The sequence below is a fragment of the Phocoena sinus genome, chromosome 15 (assembly GCF_008692025.1).
Source record: "Phocoena sinus isolate mPhoSin1 chromosome 15, mPhoSin1.pri, whole genome shotgun sequence".
Lineage (NCBI taxonomy): Eukaryota > Metazoa > Chordata > Mammalia > Artiodactyla > Phocoenidae > Phocoena > Phocoena sinus.
In genome coordinates, this window is record NC_045777.1 from 35,598,521 (window position 1) to 35,617,151 (window position 18,631).

The window sequence follows — 18,631 nt, forward strand, 5'->3', positions numbered from 1 at the left end:
ATAGCCAGGACATGGAAGCAACCTAAGTGTCCATCGACAGATGAATGGATAAAGAAGATGTGGCACATATATATAATGGAATATTAGCCATAAAAAGAAATGAAATTGAGTTATTTGTATTGAGGTGGATGGAACTAGAGTCTGTCATACAGAGTGAAGTAAGTCAGAAAAAGAAAAACAAATACCGTATGCTAACACATATATATGGAATCTAAAAAAAAAGAGGTCATGAAGAACCTAAGGGCAAGATGGGAATAAAGATGCAGACCTACTAGAGAATGGACTTGAGGACATGGGGAGGGGGAAGGGTAAGCTGGGACAAAGTGAGAGAGTGGTAGTGTATGTATGGACATATATACACTACCAAATGTAAAATAGATAGCTAGTGGGAAGCAGTGGCATAGCACAGGGAGATCAGCTTGGTGCTTTGTGACCAGCTAGAAGGGTGGGATAGGGAGGGTAGGAGAGAGGGAGACACAAGAGGGAAGAGATATGGGGATATATGTAGATGTATAACTGATTCACCTTGTTGTAAAGCAGAAACTAACACACCATTGTAAAGCAATTATACTCCAATAAAAATGTTTTTAAAAAAATGAGCATATGTCCATGTGTGTATTGTCCATTTGTATTCATTTTTTCTACAAACTGTTTATATCCATTGCCTACTTTTCTGTTGGATTGTCTTGTTCTTTTGACCCACAGAGTTTATGCTATCTTTTAGTTTATTGTTTTTGGGAGTTTGGGCAATTTAGAGAGCATAAAATATGCTTATATAATTGTTTAAGTCAAAGTTATTGAAGGCCTCCTGTGGTCCTCATACTGGTGGGGGGATTCCTGTGGACCAAGCCTAAATGTTGTCTCTTCCCTCAAGGGCTTACCGTGGTTAAGAACACAGGTTATGATGTCAGATGGACCTAGTAATAGTATACCCATCTTTATCCATTAGCTTTGTTGCATAACAAACGCCTCAAAGCGTATTGCCTTAAAACAACAACTATTTACTTAGCTCATGTTTCTATGTGTAGCAATATGAGCTTGACTCAACTGGATGTATCTTCTAGTCCTGGCTGGGCTCATTCATGTGTCTGTGGTTCAGTTGCCAGTTACTTAGAGGCTCTGCTCCTGAAGGTTGGCTGACTGTCAACTGGTCCAGGCAGATAACTGATACACATCTCTCATCATCTAGCAAGGCTAGCCTGGGCTTGTCCATGTGGAATTTGGAAAGGATTCCAAATGAGAGCAAGCAGAAGTAGGTAAAGTCTCAACAGATCTACCTCCAAGCAAGTCGTAAGACCTGCCTGGATACAAGGGATAGGGAAATAGACTATCTCTTGTTCAGAGGAACCACAAGTCACATTGCAAAGAGTGTGAATGCAGGGAATGGTGGAGAATTAGGCCTTTTTTTTTTTTTTTTTTTTTTGCAAGAATCAACACATAGCCCTCACAGTTTGGATGTGAGATTCAATAAAATAATCCATGGAAACTTAACACAGTGCCTAGAACACAGTCATCACTCTTTATCAAAGGACAATTTGTACAGGATTTAAAGTGAGGAGACATGACTTTCACTTTTAGTTACGTAACTTTAGCTAAATCATTTCACCTCTTTGAGTGTTTGTATCCTTGTTTCTAAATAAAAATTTGTACAAGAGTGCTTGTAAAGTTTCCCTCTAACTATAATGCTAGTTTAACTTAGTTTATAGAATGCAGAGATGATTCAACTCTCAGATCTATTAAAATAATAATTAAGGATTTCAGTTTAAAGCAATAAAAAAATCTTGTTTTTACTTTTGTGTGCACACAGTATGTCTTAGTATATTTTTTGTGTTAATTGATAACTATTTAGATAAGATTGAGGGAAAAGAGTCAGTAAACAAAACCTATCCCCAAAGGCAAATAAAATAATAGTTTTGACTTGCATCAACCTAAAGAAGCTTAAAGAACAGAAGAAATTCTGCTGAAAGGAAAATTCCAAAATAGAATTCACAAGTCTGACAATTTAGTTTGTGCCCTCTGGAATTACAAGACTCATTGCACTCCATCTGGTAAGTTTCAAGATGCTTGAAACGATATATTTTGCATTAAGGAAAAAAGAAGCTGACATGCTGTGCTACTCATCTTCATGGGCAGCTCTTCTGGTTCTAGCTTTCAAACAGACTATTGAATATTAAGCCCTTGATTTATTGCACTATTTCAGTTACAAACCACAGGACAAATCATGTCTCTTTTAATCAGGTCTCCTTTCTTAATTATTTGAAAACCTCCAGTTTGAACAGTATAGTTATTTTCCCACATCTGAGTGATAAGCAATATTTATTTCATCTATTCTAAATTAAATGGTCTTGATATCTTTCAGAATTATGAAGCCTGATCCTGAAATTTTGGTGGTTTGGATTTTTGTTTGCAAATGGTTTAATCAGATATAATGATCTCAACTAACTTGATCCTATACAACCATTTTCTCATTTTCTTTTTATTTAATCAAAAATCCATAATTGTGTCATATGTGATACTACACCAACTTTTAAAAAAACTCTTACGAGTAACTTCCTTAACCTTTTATAATTACAAAGGGGTAATTCTTTGCCTGTTATAAATTTGTACTGAAAACTATATATGAATCATTTTAAGTGAAACTTCTTTTATCATAAAAATGAATTCCAGTTATCACTAAAATAAATATTTCATGGCCATAAATATCTACGTTTTATGATTTTCAGGACATTTAAAGATCATCACTGAATTTTTAAAAAATTTAAAAACACACATAATATACTTTTAAAATTTTGCTGTATTTTACTGGTCAGGAAACAAGGCCCAAGAATTAAGATGGAAAAACCCAGGCATCATCTAGGATGATAAAACACATTTACTAGAGCTTCCTTTACCAAATTTCTTGATTTTTTTTAAAGTTTGAAGATATTTCCAGTTGAGAGCCTTATAAAAGAATACCAGAAATATCATTCAAGGGCGTATGCTACATTGACCCATTTATATTTCCCAGAAAGCTAAGAAGCTGACATTTACTTTGGCATATGTTAAAAGTGAAAAACAATTTTAAATGCTGTAGATTCATTGGGCCAACTTGTTGACATTGACTAGGAGTCGTGCTCAGATTTTCACTTTCATTTATTGCTCTGCCCAGCAAGTAAAAAGAAAATTTCAAGGATTCCTTAAACCTTTAGATTCAAATAAGCAGCTATAAATTCTGTTTAGATATGGAAATTTTAAAAGAAATGAATTTCATAGGCATGAAAGACTATCTCAGAAAAGAATCAAGGTGGTTGGTCTTTTAGTCCAAGACTTTCTGCTCCTTCTGAGAAAAGAAGTGAGCTGGTGGGGAACATGAGCTCCACCTGGACAGGACTTTGCTGCCAACTCTCAGTTGGACCATCAATACACAGTATCCAGCACATCACAGGTGCTCAGTAAATATTGGTGGAATGAATGAATAAATATTTTTCAATTTGAATGGACAGGAAACACGCCAGTATAAAAATCCACCTAGTTTTTAAATTATCAATAATGCGTTTAATCAGTAGATCATTTCTTAGTTTAGAAGCATCATAAATTAATACTTTGTAGAAGATAAACAAGCAATTTATGGTGAAAACTCAGAGTGGATGCTTTGACTAGCAGAAAAGAAGGTGCTATCTTCTCCACTTATGAGTGAAGGGAGAAGGAAGATGAGTTTGCCTGAAGTATGTACACTCTACACTTGGCTCTTTGCACATTTTCCCAAATTGTCCTTCTTATAAGAGGCTCTAAACATGACAATTTCTGTCCACATATTTTTCTATCCCTTTTAAGTTAGAGTCAAGGAATTAGTCTCTTCCTTGGAAACCATTCCCTCACCCTCAAATGACTAAACCAAGTGAAATTCAGCATGGAGCTGAGAACAAGCATGAAATTATATTCCCCAGAGCTTTTCTTTTTCATTCCATAAAAGGTTTGGAACATTTAACTAGGAGAGTTGTCATGAGTGGTAAACAAACAAGCAAAATAATTGAAATGTCTATTCCTTTGGGCCAGAAAAAAAAATCATATTAAAAGTTAAAATTAAATGTTGTTTACTGCATTTCAGTTTACCATGTACTCTCGACTTTTTTCCCCCTAGGAATTCTAAACGAATTTTTTGTTCTTTTCTATCTTCAGTGAGTCTTGTGGCTAATATATGATTGAACGGTTCTTTGAGTAGAGCCTGTCTGCTAATAAATACACCAAAGTGAGAGTACCCTTAGGTCAGTTAAAAGGCACTTCAATTATTGTGTGAAAAATCCCTCTTCTGGGTCCGATTTTCACACTTCATGAAATAAAACCCCGGACCCAATGCTCATAGGTTCTTTCATCTTATTTGGGGATTAAGGAGTAAAATTTTTTATTTTTGTTTCTTTGCTTGTTTGTCGGGATTCCCTTGGTTACAAGTGACAAAAACCTATATTGGACTAACTTAGACAAGAATAGTATATACTAGAAAAGTACATAGGGGAAGGCCATGTAAGGAAGTGTTGACCATCCACACTGGAGAAGGGAAGGGATAAATAGACGCCTACCAGAAACCACTCACAGCACTTCCTATGTTTGTCTGTCTCCGTCTCTCTCCCTTTCTCTCCTGATTTTGTCTGCACGTCCGTATTATTTTTGTCCAAAGCAGCACACAGGCTTCCCCTTGTCAGAAAATATAGGCATCAACTCCTTCCAAGTTATATTTCTTTCACTAATGACAGGTTGGAAAAATCTTGGGGCAAGCCTTTTTAGTGTGATATGATTGGCCAAGCTTGCAACCTTAGACCAATCACCTGTGGCTAGTGTCGGGGTATGACTGGTCCTACTTGGATCTATGCCTCCCCGGACCAGTTACCTTGGCCCAGGGATGGGCGTAAAGAACACAGCAGCTCCATGGAAACCACATTAGGCACAGAGCCAGTTCTCAGAAAGCAGAGGAAGTTCTTTCTGAAGTAGTGTTGGGTAGAGAAAACTATAGTTGAGCCCCACACTCTCTCTTTCTAGGGTAAGAAAGAGATAAATTATTAACGCCTAGACGTAATCTCATTGCAGTTTAATGTGAGTCTGACAATAGTGTCATATTATTGACAAAATCATAATATTAATCACTCTGCCTCCTGGACTTTAATAGAGGAAGTTTAAATGAAAACAGTAAATGCTGTAAGAGCAGAATTATAGTAAGAGTGATCTTTTGAAAATAGCTGAAAAGGGCAGAATGTTACAGGGAGGGGTTTGTTGTATGAGAGAGTTGGGGAGACCAAGGGGAGCTGAGTAGAGTGGAAGAACATTTGTCATATTAAACACAGAGATATTGTCCTTTTTTAAACATATTCTTTGGGATTCTATGGAGACACTATTTTCATTAGTTTCATGCAAAAGCCACATTAAAAAAAAAACACATGCCTGGATTTCACAATAAGGCATTTGTTCTTAAAGGAACAAAACTTAGCTTGTTAAATATCAAAATTATGTAGTTTAAGAAGTATTTTCAATAAGACAGCCCATGGCTTGGACATGATGCACCATAGCCATAACCAAGGTCTGGGTCAATGTGGTTCTTAAACTTAACAGATTTTTTTTTTGTGTGTGTGCGGTACGCGGGCCTCTCACTGTTGTGGTCCCTCCCATTGCAGAGCACAGGCTCTGGACGCGCAGGCTCAGCGGTCATGGCTCGCCGGCCCAGCCGCTCCGCGGCATGTGGGATCTTCCTGGACCGGGGCACGAACCTGCGTCCCCTGCATCGGCAGGCAGACTCTCAACCACTGTGCCACCAGGGAAGCCCCACAATAATTTTTGAGTGCCTATTTTATGTAGAGCCTGGTGTCCAAAAAACCACTGGCTGGTGCCTACTCCCTTATCAGGAGTTGAGCAGCACAGTCCAGTGGAATTTCTGCAACCATGGGAATGCCCTACATCTGTGCTGTCTCTCATTCAAATGGGAATATCATCCAGGTGGAAAAATAACATGAGAAAAAGTATAGAAGCAGGTATGTGCCCAGACAGTCTGAGAGTAAAATACAGCCTAGTTTATTGAGTGTGCTGAATGCTAATCAGGAAAGGAAATTTAGAGCTGGAGTGTAACGTATTTGAGGATACAGAACCAGTTAAGGCTCGGCACATACAAAAAATACTATTTGTGATATGGAGCAGAAAGACTAAGGAGAGACTGAGGGCAGGGAGAGAATACTTGCCAAGTCCAGACAGGAGTTAATGAGGACCTACACCAGAGTGCTGTTAACACAGAGCCAAGAGATAACATGGTGACAGAAGAAATGAACAATTCTCCAGGACTCAACAGATGGGGAAAGCACCCAAGAGGGCAGTCAAATGTAATGCACACTTTTAACCTGAGTGATGATACTTAATGGGAAAATACGATGACTTACCTCTGTGAAAGATGTTGAGATGCTGGTGAGCCATCCTCAGCCAGAGATGGTCAAAGACAGTTGATGCAGAAATGAATTGAAGCACTTAAAAGAATCAGAGAAGAGTGACTGTGGGAATTGCTGGAGATACTGTAAATGAAGGAAAGAGAGCTTCTTATGAGAGTGGTTGGCAGCTGGCATCCTATCAAAAGGATAAAGTCACGATTCCCAAACCATGTGCCACGTCACTCTGAAGCACCATGTTGAACTCACAGGGGTATTGTGGGATATCTTATGTTTTTGAAGGAAACAGAGCAACATCTGTTGGATTCTGTGCAAAGTACTACTATTAAGTTATTTGGACCTAACCATTTAATAAATAAATGGAACTGTTCTTTTATTTCTTTTGGCCTAGGGGGTGCCATGAAAAAATTACTGAGATCCTAAGGATACAATGAGCTAAGAAAATTTGTGAATCTCTAGAATAATAAAAGTTCATCCTGAGACATGGCCAATGAGTTTAGTGACAAAAAAGTTTTTGTAATCTTAAAGCAAAATCAGGTAAATGCCAGTAGTTGGAATGGAAGAGATGGTGGGGTTGAAGACAGTGGCAGTGGGGCATTGCAGCTGTGTAAGCAGCCATTGGTCTTCCATGTTAGGGATGGAAAGGAAAGGAAGGTCAAAGGTGGAACAAAAGTTCAGGGTTCTGGGAGGATAAGAAAATAGAGATGTGTTTTTAGGCAAAGGGAATGAATGTATCCAGTGCAGAAGAAAGTTTGAGAGAAGAAAGTGAAATGGTGATCCACAGGGAGAAGAAGATGGGACAAAAAGCAAAGGAAAACCTTCCTCTGGGAAGGAAGGGTAAGGAAACCAAGCTAAGAACCTATGACCTGGTTTATTAGGAATCACACATGTGTCTTCTCTTCCAGCTTTCACAACCACCCCAGGAAGGAAACATTATCCCTGACTCAGGTGAGGAAGCTGAGTCTTGGGTAATGAAGACAATGCACATAAAGTTCTGCAGCTCTTTTGAGACAGAAAAGAGGGAATTTGAGAAGGTGCCTTAGAGACTGGGTGGCTTAAACAATGAATATTTATTTCTGACAGTTCCGAAGGCTGAGAAGTCCAAAATTAAGGCACCAGTAGATTTGGCGTCTGGTGAGAGCCCACTTCCCAGTTTATAGAGAGCTTTCTTCTAACTGTGTCCTCACATGGTGGAAGGGGTGAGAGAGCTCTTGTGGTTTCTTTTACAATTATGGGCACTAATCCCATTCATGAGGGCTCCACCCTCATGACCAAATCACCCAAAGGCCCCACCTCCTAATACCGTTACACTGGGGGTCAGGATTTCAATATATTTATTTTGAGGGAACACAAACATTCAGTGCATAACAGAGGGCTTCTTCTAAACTGTCTCCATCTTCCCCAATAATGTGCACATGAATTTCCTGGGAATTTTGTTATAATGCAGATTTTTGTTTAGTCCATTGTGTTAGGGCCTAAGAATTTGCATTTCTGCTGTGTTCCCTCGTAATGCCAATGCTGCTGGCTCCTGGACTATATTTTGAGTAGCAAGATCTAGAAAGCCAACTCATCAGCTCAGTGTTTCTAGAATAATGCCAGGTCTTTAGTAGGCATTTGATAAATATTTGTTGAATTGTGGCTAACTTGAATAGTTTAGATAAAGGTGTGTGTTCTGGGAGCAAAGGAGGTGGGAATTAGTTCTGAGAAGAATAAAAAACAAGTACAGATGGTGCGAGGGAGGGGCAAAAAGGAAGGCCAGGGGATGCAGCAGACAGGAAACTTTTGCAGAACCTTGAGGGAAGTTGGTGTTGGCAGTTGTGTGGGGGCTGAAAACAAATGGAAATAAAACTCAGAATCAAGTGGGTAGAGGGCTGGGAGATCTCAAGCTCAGTGGCTTCATTGCCTGGATGTTGATGTTGCTGAGGAAGAGGGCAGGAGTTGGGAGGAAAGCTGTAAATGTGAACAGGTGCTGCCATAATCAAGAAACGATTCTGGTCTAGGGTGAATGATGGAGATGAGAACACGGAAACAGAAGCATGAATGTCACTGAATTCAGAAGTGTTGCTGGGAGACTTAGCAGTGGCTATAGAAGGAGAGCGAGCTCACTGAGACTCCCTAAATCTGACAAAGAATCCACATCATCTGAGGAGATTTTGAAAACACTGATTCCCAGGCCCTGCCCCTAGACATGTGGAGTCCATAGGCCTAGGAACAGGTCCTGGAACGTGTATTTTTAAGAAATTGCTCACAAGGGATTCTGATGTTGCCACCAAGGTTGGGGCTCCCCTGATAACCCTCTAACTCCTTAGGCTGAACGGGGAAGGAGAAAGGTCCTCTGGGGAGGCGAAGGCCCTGTGTGTACCCCTCAGCTAGAAAAGACGTGCTGCGGGAATCCTCAAGGAAACGGTCAGAGTCTTTGCACAGCAGGATTTTACATCTAGACGGTTTGATAAATGGCATTACTAAACTGCAGTATTTCATGATTTCTTTAATTGTGACAGTCATGATCAGGCAACCTCTTTTGAATGATTTTCAATGGTTTCAAATAGGCTTTCTGCTGGCCCAAGCTCCAGTTAATATTTGTTCAGATTTAATCCACTTCACAGATGAGTGCATCAAATTTCATGTTCATGTCAAGTTAATGTGGATTCTTTATGGTAATTCTGTGAGAGAATTTCTCCCTCGATTTCTTTTATTCTCTTAGATAAGAAGAGGTTTTTAAAACAATTTCTAAAATCACAACAAAAGGCAGCTTGGGAGAGTGGTGAAGGCCACAAGCTGCAGAGGCTGATTTGTCTGGGTTTGTACCCAGCTCTGCCAAGTACCACCAAGTACAAGAGCCCAGAACTTGAGTCCCCTGCGTCAGTATCTTCATATGTAAAACGAGGACAGTAGCTCTTACCTCACAGGACAATTCTTAGGATTGAATAAGTTAATACATTTAAAACTCTTCAAACTATGCCGGGCATGTGTAAATTACCAATGAAAGTTTGCTAGTGGTATGATTATATTGCCTTGGTATTGTCATAGCTACTATGTATATATATATATAACTGGTTAACTCAGTCTGCTATATGTGAGAATCTCCATCTCTGGGGAACAGAATGGACCTTTCGTCGGAAGCCCACACCACCTATTTGATGCTCCAGTAAGAAGGGTTGAGTCCAGTTGCTATTGCTGCCTGAGCAATGGCAGAAGGTTCCATAAGTTCTTCATGTAGAATAAAGAAAGAGAAGCAACTGGAAGTTACCCACACAGGACACAAACATCAGTTTCTAAGATGGGTAACTCATGTCATTCTTGAAGCAATTAAGCAAGGAATGAAAGCTGGAAACCAAGAATTATAATTGACAGTTGATTACCTCTTACATTTGTATCACACTCAGTTTTATTTTAAGCTTCATAGTACCTCCAAGATATAAAGGCATTGATTATCTCATTTATAACCAAGAAAATATAGGTTCAGAAAATATAGGTTCCGTGACCAAAGTCATAGCTATAGTGAGTCGTAGACTGGGGATTGGTACCTGGGTCCACACTGTTCGTTGTCTTTGCACTTGGCAAAGACAAGCTGCAGTAACTAACCCAATAATTTAAGAAATCCTGTTTAATTAGAAACAGATAAGAAGAAGAATTTCATATTAAAACCTAGATAATGTAATGGTTGAAAATTATGTCCTTATTTCCTGTGTAAGATGTCTGATGATTTTAACTATTGTTTTTTGTTAAAATCTATTTATTTATTTTTGGCTCCATTGGGTCTTCATTGCTGCGTGCGGGCTTTCTCTAGTTACAGCTAGTGGGGGCTACTCTTCGTTGTGGTGTGTGGGCTTCTCGTCGCGGTGGCTTCTCTTGTGGAGCATGGGGTCTAGGCGTATGGGCTTCAGTAGTTGTGGCTCATGGGCTCCAGAGTACAGGCTCAGTAGCTGTGGCACACGGGCTTAGTTGCTCCGCGCATGTGGGATCTTCCCGGACTAGGGCTTGAACCCGTGTCCCCTGCACTGGCAGGCGGATTCTTAACTGCTGCGCCACGAGGGGAGTCCCTTAACTATTGTTAAACATCAGATTTTCTAACCTCAGATACTGTTGTTTGATGTGGAGGGGGAGGAAGGGAAAAGGTACTTTGTTTGTGATAATGTAAAATAGCCAACTTGCATTTTCTTTCCTCAGCTTATTCAAAAATTGACAGATGTTGCTGAAGAATGTCAGAATAATCAGTTAAAGAAGCTTAAAGAAATTTGTGAGAAGTAAGTCTTCATTCTCATTACAATGGATTTGTGTATGTAAATGTATTAAACACCAATTGCTATTTGCTTGATCATTTTTCCCTTTTACTTCCATTTTGCCTTCAGAGAGAAGAAGGAATTAAAGAAGAAAATGGATAAAAAGAGGCAGGAGAAGATAACAGAAGCTAAATCCAAAGACAAAAGCCAGATGGAAGAGTAAGTAGAAAGAACCCCCTTTCTCCCACCTTTTACCTGGGAATTATTCTACAGCAGAATAACAGCTTCCAACCATACAAAGACCCATCTGTGAAATTTCTCCTCTAACTAACCTTTTTGAAGATCCCTTTTATAAGGTTTTTCATAGTGAACTCAAAGAGCAGTTCAATAAAGGATTGAGGTGCCCACAGGGCCTGTAGGTAAAGGCTGAGTAAAGACCCACCCTAAGGGAAAGGCTAAATCTTCACTTCTGATATTGTCAGATAACCCTCCTGGCATTTAGTGAAAACAGAGCTTGTGCCTTGGGTGGAACCTGACCTTTGTTCAGAGCTGGCAGATTGGTACCTTCCTTGCAGCAGTAAGAAGGATGTTGAGAGTTCTGTAAACTTTCATCTGGAAGCCTGAGGTTCCCATGTTTGTTGATGATGGATGAGTTCATATAATGATTTTTTGTCATTTGCTTTCAGGGAAAAGACAGAGATGATCCGGTCATACATCCAGGAGGTGGTGCAGTACATCAAGAGGGTATGTCATGCCGATGAGTATCTCTCTCTTTTGCAAACCATGTATGAATGTTTGATAAATACCATGTGAGCCTATGGAGAGAAAAGCCATGCTTCATTGTAACTCTTTATCACCAGCACCCAGCAGAGCTACTTCCCAGAGCAGCTAGTCTGTAATCAGTGTTTCTGCAAGTTTAATTGCAAACCTCTATGTAGAAAAGTTCATCTGAAGATAGACATTAAGAATCATTTCTAGAGTCAGGAACCCAGAAACATGATGTCAAGGGGACCTTCCACAAAAGAACCTTTAGTTGTCACCAACAGTGGAGAGGTGGCAACCTCCAAAGGTTTTTCATTAATTTTTAAATTGATATTATGGACATTTTCAAACATTAACAAAAATATGAGAATGGTATAATCCATCGATCACCTCACTCCCACCCTCTGTGTACCCATCACCCAGCTTCAATACTTGCAGTCTCCTACCCTTATAAGGTCAGTTCTTGACCAGGATATGAAATAAACATATGCTACAGATCTGAAAAGGTTTTAATTTTTTCTGAAAACATTCACTTGTATATTTAGATGAAAATGACTTTATTTGTAACTTTCTTATAGTTAGAAGAGGCACAAAGTAAACGGCAAGAAAAACTCGTAGAGAAACACAAAGAGATACGTCAGCAGATCCTGGACGAAAAGCCCAAGGTAAACTGAACGAAATAATAATACACAGTGATTTCATTTTCTTTCCATTTAATTAGAATAAAACCTCCCTAGTTCAGGTATGTCTCACAGAGTCTCAGACCAGTTCTTGCATGTGAAACTCATGTAACTTTCTCAATGATGGTAAAAATCTTGATAGCAATATTCAGTAAGCACTCATCACCGGTCATCTTTAAAAATTGCAAATGCACGAAACCCAGATCCTGAGATTTGGTTTCAGTTGGTCTGGGATGTAGCTCAGGCACAGATATTTTTAAAGCACACCTCCCCCCCACCACCACTACCACCTCCCCACCAGGAAAGAGAGAAATTAAGCAAGTTTCTTCAGCTCTAAATAGATGATGTAATATTGTAATGGCAGACTCTGTCCAGCAGAGGATGTCTTGTACCAAAGTCTTGGTACCCTAGTTTTTAATTTAACAAAATATTAAAAATATTTTTTAATTTAATTTAATTTTTTAATTTAACAAAATATTTTTTTTATATTTCTAAAACATCTTTTTTATATTTCTAAAACAGTTTTTATATTTCTAAAACATCTCTCTTGGAAAATATTGTTATTCCCACAATTTTTGTTTTGTTTTCATTGTTGTTCAAAAATGTCAGCTACTTTACTCATAAATAAAATGTGATGACAAATGTGTTTAAATTACATAAATCTCAGTATAAATAACCCTACAAAGATTTTATGTTACTGCTCTAGCTTACCATGATTGAAATCAAATTTAGTAGTAAATTTCTTCATTGGATATAACCAAATATTAGAAGAACTAATAACTGTTGGATAATTTATCAGTCAAGCGTATTCAGCAGCAGCTTTACAGAAAACCCAATTAAAACTGGCTTAAGTTTAAGCAATAATATCATTTAGTAAGTCACATTACTGGAAGTTCAGAGGTATTGAAACTTGAAGAATAGTTAATTAAGTGGTTCAATAACCTCATCAAGAATCAGGGTATGTTTCAGAATTTCCACAGTGTTATCTCAGTTTATTGCCTTTCATCCCCAGGCTGTAAACCCACAGTCACAAGACGTCTGCCTTAGCTCCATGCATCATAACCTTCGTCTTGTAACTGATTATAGGTTTGAGGAAAACTTTCCTAAATCTCCTCAGTAGACCTCCCCTCATTGGCTAGAATTGTGTCCATGTCCATTCCTAAACCAATTATGAGCATAAGAATGTAATTTTCATGATTGGCTTAGAGTAATTAAGACTTACTCAAAAGGGTAGAGGGATTTCACCTTCTCTTCAATTCCACGATCACCAGGTACCTGAACAAAACTGATGTTTTCTTATCAAAAAAATAGAGGAGAGATAATAGTTGGGTAGGTAATTAACAGTGTGCACCCTACCGTATGTATAGCAATTTTCCATTTCTTTTTTGGCCCCTGAGAAAGAGATCTGAAGTGTTTCTATGAATTTTTAGTCATTCTGTTGCCTTTATTTTTTACTGTAAATAGGTACCACAATGATTTCTCTTTGCTTTTCACCCAAGAGGCTGCTTTTAATGACCATCTTATTGTGTCTGGATTTGAAGGTTGCCCTTGAAGATTGTTGGTTCCACGTCACACTAAAGCATTTATTGAGAGGTTTTCTTCAGGGCTTAAAAATTTTGTGCTTTGGAACCATGACTTTAATAATATAATAAGAAACCATGACTGTTAATATTGTAAGACACAGTGGCTAATAAAGGGAAATGACCGTGACCAGAAAGAGGAATAATAAACAGTGAAATAAAACAATAGATCAGTGTAGGTCATGTGGAGAAAGACCAAAACACGGGATGGCAAAACTGAGCAAATGAAAGGCCAGGCCAGCAGAGCAGTTATCTGTGCTCCTATAATTACTGGATGTGGACCAGAAATAGAACAGCACTGGCTTTGAACTAATCCCTCTTCACATCAGTATTGGAGTAGCCTTTGATACCTGACATAGATATGAGGGAAATTAACAGAAGTAGAAACAAAATACAAAGAGGAGCAACTCAAGGAAATGAATGACCAGCAGTACCTATAAAAGAGGTTAACTGAGTGAGTTCCATTCAGTCAGAAGGATGAGAAGATGGGGTGATTTTATGACATCTAGAAATTTATGAACTGTTCCATCACTCAATGTTGGACAAGGAAATTGAGTTGACACCGTAGCAGGTAATATTAAAGATAGTTGCAATCTTCTTATGAAGAGGAAAGCATGCCAAACGTTGCCAGAATTTGCCGAGGGGAATAGAGTTCCTCCTTCAAGTGTTTTTTAGGTGGGATAAGCAGTTTTAAACTAGAAACCAAGAAAGGCTAATCTTCACTTATGGCAAAAACATACACTATATGGCATCATGTCTCTTCCCATTCATCAGTGTCTTTCACCTTACTGTCGATTATATCATTTACTTCCTCTTTATCCACTTATTCTAACTAATGTGATCATGTGTTTTATGTTCCTAACCTCCTCTTAAACAAAAGGGTGCTCTTTTTCCATTCCTATTTTCTCCTAGTGTCACTATTTGCAGTTGTCCTGAACCCCAATCACAATCTGTGTGATTTTCCAAGCATTTGGTAACCAAACAACTTGTTTGTTTAAAAGTGAACAAACAAGTATAAAAAAATTTTTTAACCAAAGAAATTTGAAAATCCAATTGGTGAAACACAATAGTTCTTCAGTGGCAAGGAGTTCTGGCTAGATTTAGAGCAAGTTAACAGATGTAGATTAATTGAAAGGGTAGCTTTTTACTCAACCATACTTATGATCTGGAAGGATTAACTCAAGTTCCAAACATTTTTACCATGATGCTACAGAATAGAACAATGTGCCTCAATCAAAACCAGGTTAAAAGTCCATTTCATTTACACATATGGACGAAGAACTTCCATCCTGCTGGTCTGTATTTGGTAGGGGACCAAATTGGACCAACTCCACAATGTGAAAGTTTATGTGTAGAGTCCATTTTTCCCATTCAAAAAGATATTCAGTGAGTCTTTTCCTTTTGTATGTAATTTTTAAAGGAGTTGAAGAAATTGGATGTAGGTGATCCTTAGAGGCAATTTATACAATAGATAAGCATTTTGGCTCTCAATTTGACATAAAATTATGTCGTGCATTCCTGTACATAAGTCCCACTGAAATTTATAAAGTCCTTAAAAGGGAATATTCAGCTCCTTTTCAGTAGAGTTCTAAATCCTGGAGAAATGTTCAGCTGCATGTTCCTTAGCAGTGAGATATTTGATTCAGTCCCTGAGTGTATGCTGTTTTCAGCTTTGTTCAAAGCTATGAAATCCATAGCTTCAGAGTTCTTAAGATGAATGCAATAAACTCTAACCAGTCTTTCAACTCAGTGACGTAATTGGTTTCATTGGGATTTCCATACCTGGGTTTGCCAAAGCCAATAGGAAAGGGTTTATGTGTACAAATGGTGTTAGAAAAAACCGCAGGACCCAACTGCCACTGCAAAGGAACACACCTTTTGTGGTTGTGTTCAACTCAGAATTGATTCATTATAAAAAGGACGTTCTGCCTTTTTCCTGAACACTTCAAAGAGATTTATTTTAACATGTTGAAACATCGTTAATCAGGAGTTTCCCTGAATCTGCTGCGAATATTCCAATGTCTATTGATCACTTTGCGGCTACGGGCTCTCATTACAAGAAGAATCATCTTTTGAGGGGACTTTTTAATGAACCGTCTCCATAACCTCATAAAACAGTCGATAAATGTGTAATTTACTTTTTCTCTGACTCTTAATTTGTCTTTGATGCTTCTTAGCACACAGGTTTTCTGTTTTTATATAGCTCATCAGCAAGAGAGAATTCCAAGAAGCTTTAGGGCATTTTAATTTCTACCCAAAAAACATTTCATCATGTAGCTACTGGCTTTATTTTTTCCTCCACCAGGGGAATATAGACTGACCTTCCTCCTTTCCCTGCCGACATCTTTGTAACAGGATGAGTGACTCATCCCTCTGCATGAAGTTAGTCTTGTCAGACCCACCGCTGGGTCCTGACACAGAACCCTAAATGCAACTATTTCAGTACTGCCTTCCCAGTGCTCAGGGAGAAAGAGACTACCTTGGGGATTTAAAGTAGATGCTTCTCTTTTCCATGATTCATTTGTGCCTCCTCTAATCCTCTGCTGCTTGATGGGGAAACGTGCATTCTCCCTGCCAACAACCACTGGACCCTTTCTTAAAAACCAGACCAAAGAGTGCTAACTGGCTGCTTACCTTTTATGTTTTACTCTTTGTCAAGGCTTGGCTGACCTACTCAGTGGTTTGCTTTTTTGTTTGTGTGTGTGTGTATGTGTGAAAGAAATTTCCTTTTCCTTTGTTTCAGTGTGAAGAATTGCCTTTTAAAAAATATATAGTCATTCACTATTTTCTTGAAAGTAAAACTTACACATGCTTGATTTCCTTCAGGCAATACTCAAATATTAAAACAGTTTTTTAACTCCGTTTTTCTCTTCTTGATTTATTTTTGAAATTTACTTTAATGCTATAGATTTCTAAACCCATAAGACATTATTATTCTATGTTATACAGGCAGTGTTCATTCACAGGCTTCTTAGCTAGATATTCTTTCTTGTGTCTCAGATCATCCATTTGGGATCATTATCTTCTACATCCTTTGGAAGTTCCTTTTATACAGTCTACTGGTGGTAAACTCCTTGGGTTTTTGGGTTTGTTTGTTTTCATTTCTTTCTGAAAATGACTTTATTTTAGCTTTATTCTGGAATGATATTTTCACTGGGTATAAAATTTTAGGTTGGCAGCTATTTTCTTTTAGCACATTGAAGATGAGATTCTACTGTCCTCTGGTCTCTCTTGTTATTGAGAAGTTAATTGTGAGTCTTAGTGTAATTCTTTTGGTGATAACTTGTATTTTTACTCCTTTGCTTGCATTTAGAATTTTTTCTTATGTTTTATGCAAATTTCTATAATGTATCTAAATATGCATTTGAGGTGGCTGGATGGATAGCTTTCATCAGTTCTGTAAAAACTCAGCTATCATGTCAGCAAATTGGCTTCCATCACACTTTCTAAAAATTTCCTTCCATCACATTATTTACATATAAAATAAAATGGACCCTCTTATTCCATCTCCTCTTTTAACTCGTTCTAGTATACTCCATCTTTTTGCCTCTCTATGGTACCCTGTGGACAATTTTCTTTCTGACCTTTATTCTAATTCCCTAATTCTTTGTTTATACTGCTACTTCACTCATCCACTGAGTTAATTATATACAGCTTTTGTATTTTATGTAATTCTAAAAGTTCTATTTGGTTTATTTTCAAATCTACAATTTGTGTGTCTGGCTTATAGTAAGGAAATTTTCCTGTGAGATTCCTCATTCCTGGCCAGCCACAGGCTTTGAATTTTGTCCTCATCCTAGAAGGCTGTCAAAAGATGAATTCAAAATATCCAGCATTAGCAAAAGCCTGTCAGGACAAAAGCAGCTTCTCTGCCTGTTACCTGTCTAGGTGTGATGTTCCTTGGAGTTTGGGCCTGATCATTCTTTAAATTTTTGTGATTCTTAGTTTCTTTAAAGAATATAGTTTTTAATATCAAGTTCATCTTTTCTAGTTGTTTTCAGTGAGTAAGATGGCCCAAATAACCTAACCAGCCATTAAGAGAAATATAAAATTCCCACATAGTGTCAGTTTGGACATCATTTGAACATCTGTATCAGTCAGGGTTCAACTAGAGAAGCAGAGCCAGTAGCAGATTATGTGTGTGTGTTACAGGGAAGTGGCTCATGTAATTGTGGGGACAGGCTATGCAATCTCCACAAGGCCATCTCTCCATCTAATGCTGGACACTGGCAGGCAGGCAGGCAGGCAGTCTGGAAGAGAAGACCATGTGTGGGCTTGGCAACTAGGATAACCTGCAGAAGCTGAAATTCTGTCACAGAGCTGAATGCACACACACACACACACACACACACACACACATAAACACACCTGACCCAGGAGTCGGAAGAACCAAGGAGAAGGAAAAGTGATTACAGGCCCAGTTGCTGCTTCACCCCAACAAGACAAGTCAACAGATCAGCAACAGTGCATGTGTGTTACAAAGTGGATGCTGCCTCTCTCATCAGCCCTCCAACTCTTGGGAGAGTCTTCCTTGTAACCCACTCTAACTAGGAACATACGTGAAGGAAACCCTGGCATATATCCAGCCTAGCCAAGTTGGCACATTACAAAATCATCACACTATTATTTTTAAATCAGAAATTTTCTTATTAATTTTTTTTTCTTTTTAAAAATTAGATTATATGATTACAGGGATCCAACATGGAAACAAATCTCTAGAGCGGAGAAGAGGCTGCTCCTTAGGCCTGCAGGGCATTCCCCAGGCTGCTTCATGGATTTCAGTTATCTGTTGGCCCCTGCAAGACAACTGAGTTTGAGATTTAAATAGAATTGGAACTGAGATTCCCATGTATGCCATTGATTCCTCCCCCTTTTCTCCATCCCATTAACTTTCTTTCCCCTTCTTTTGTCTTTATTTTCCTTTCCTAAAGATGAGAAAATATGGGAGTATGGTGATGGGTGTATTGGATGGAGGGGAGGGGATCCAA

At 38.4% G+C, this 18,631-nt stretch overlaps 1 protein-coding gene across 1 annotated transcript in view; it reads left to right on the forward strand.

Moving 5' to 3' along the window:
• Positions 1-18,631, forward strand: part of PLCB1 (phospholipase C beta 1) — a 699,731-nt gene that overhangs the window by 616,193 nt on the left and 64,907 nt on the right. The window contains 4 exon segments of the mRNA XM_032606422.1: positions 10,569-10,645; positions 10,751-10,840; positions 11,308-11,365; positions 11,962-12,048. Coding sequence (XP_032462313.1) covers positions 10,569-10,645; positions 10,751-10,840; positions 11,308-11,365; positions 11,962-12,048 — 312 coding nt within the window.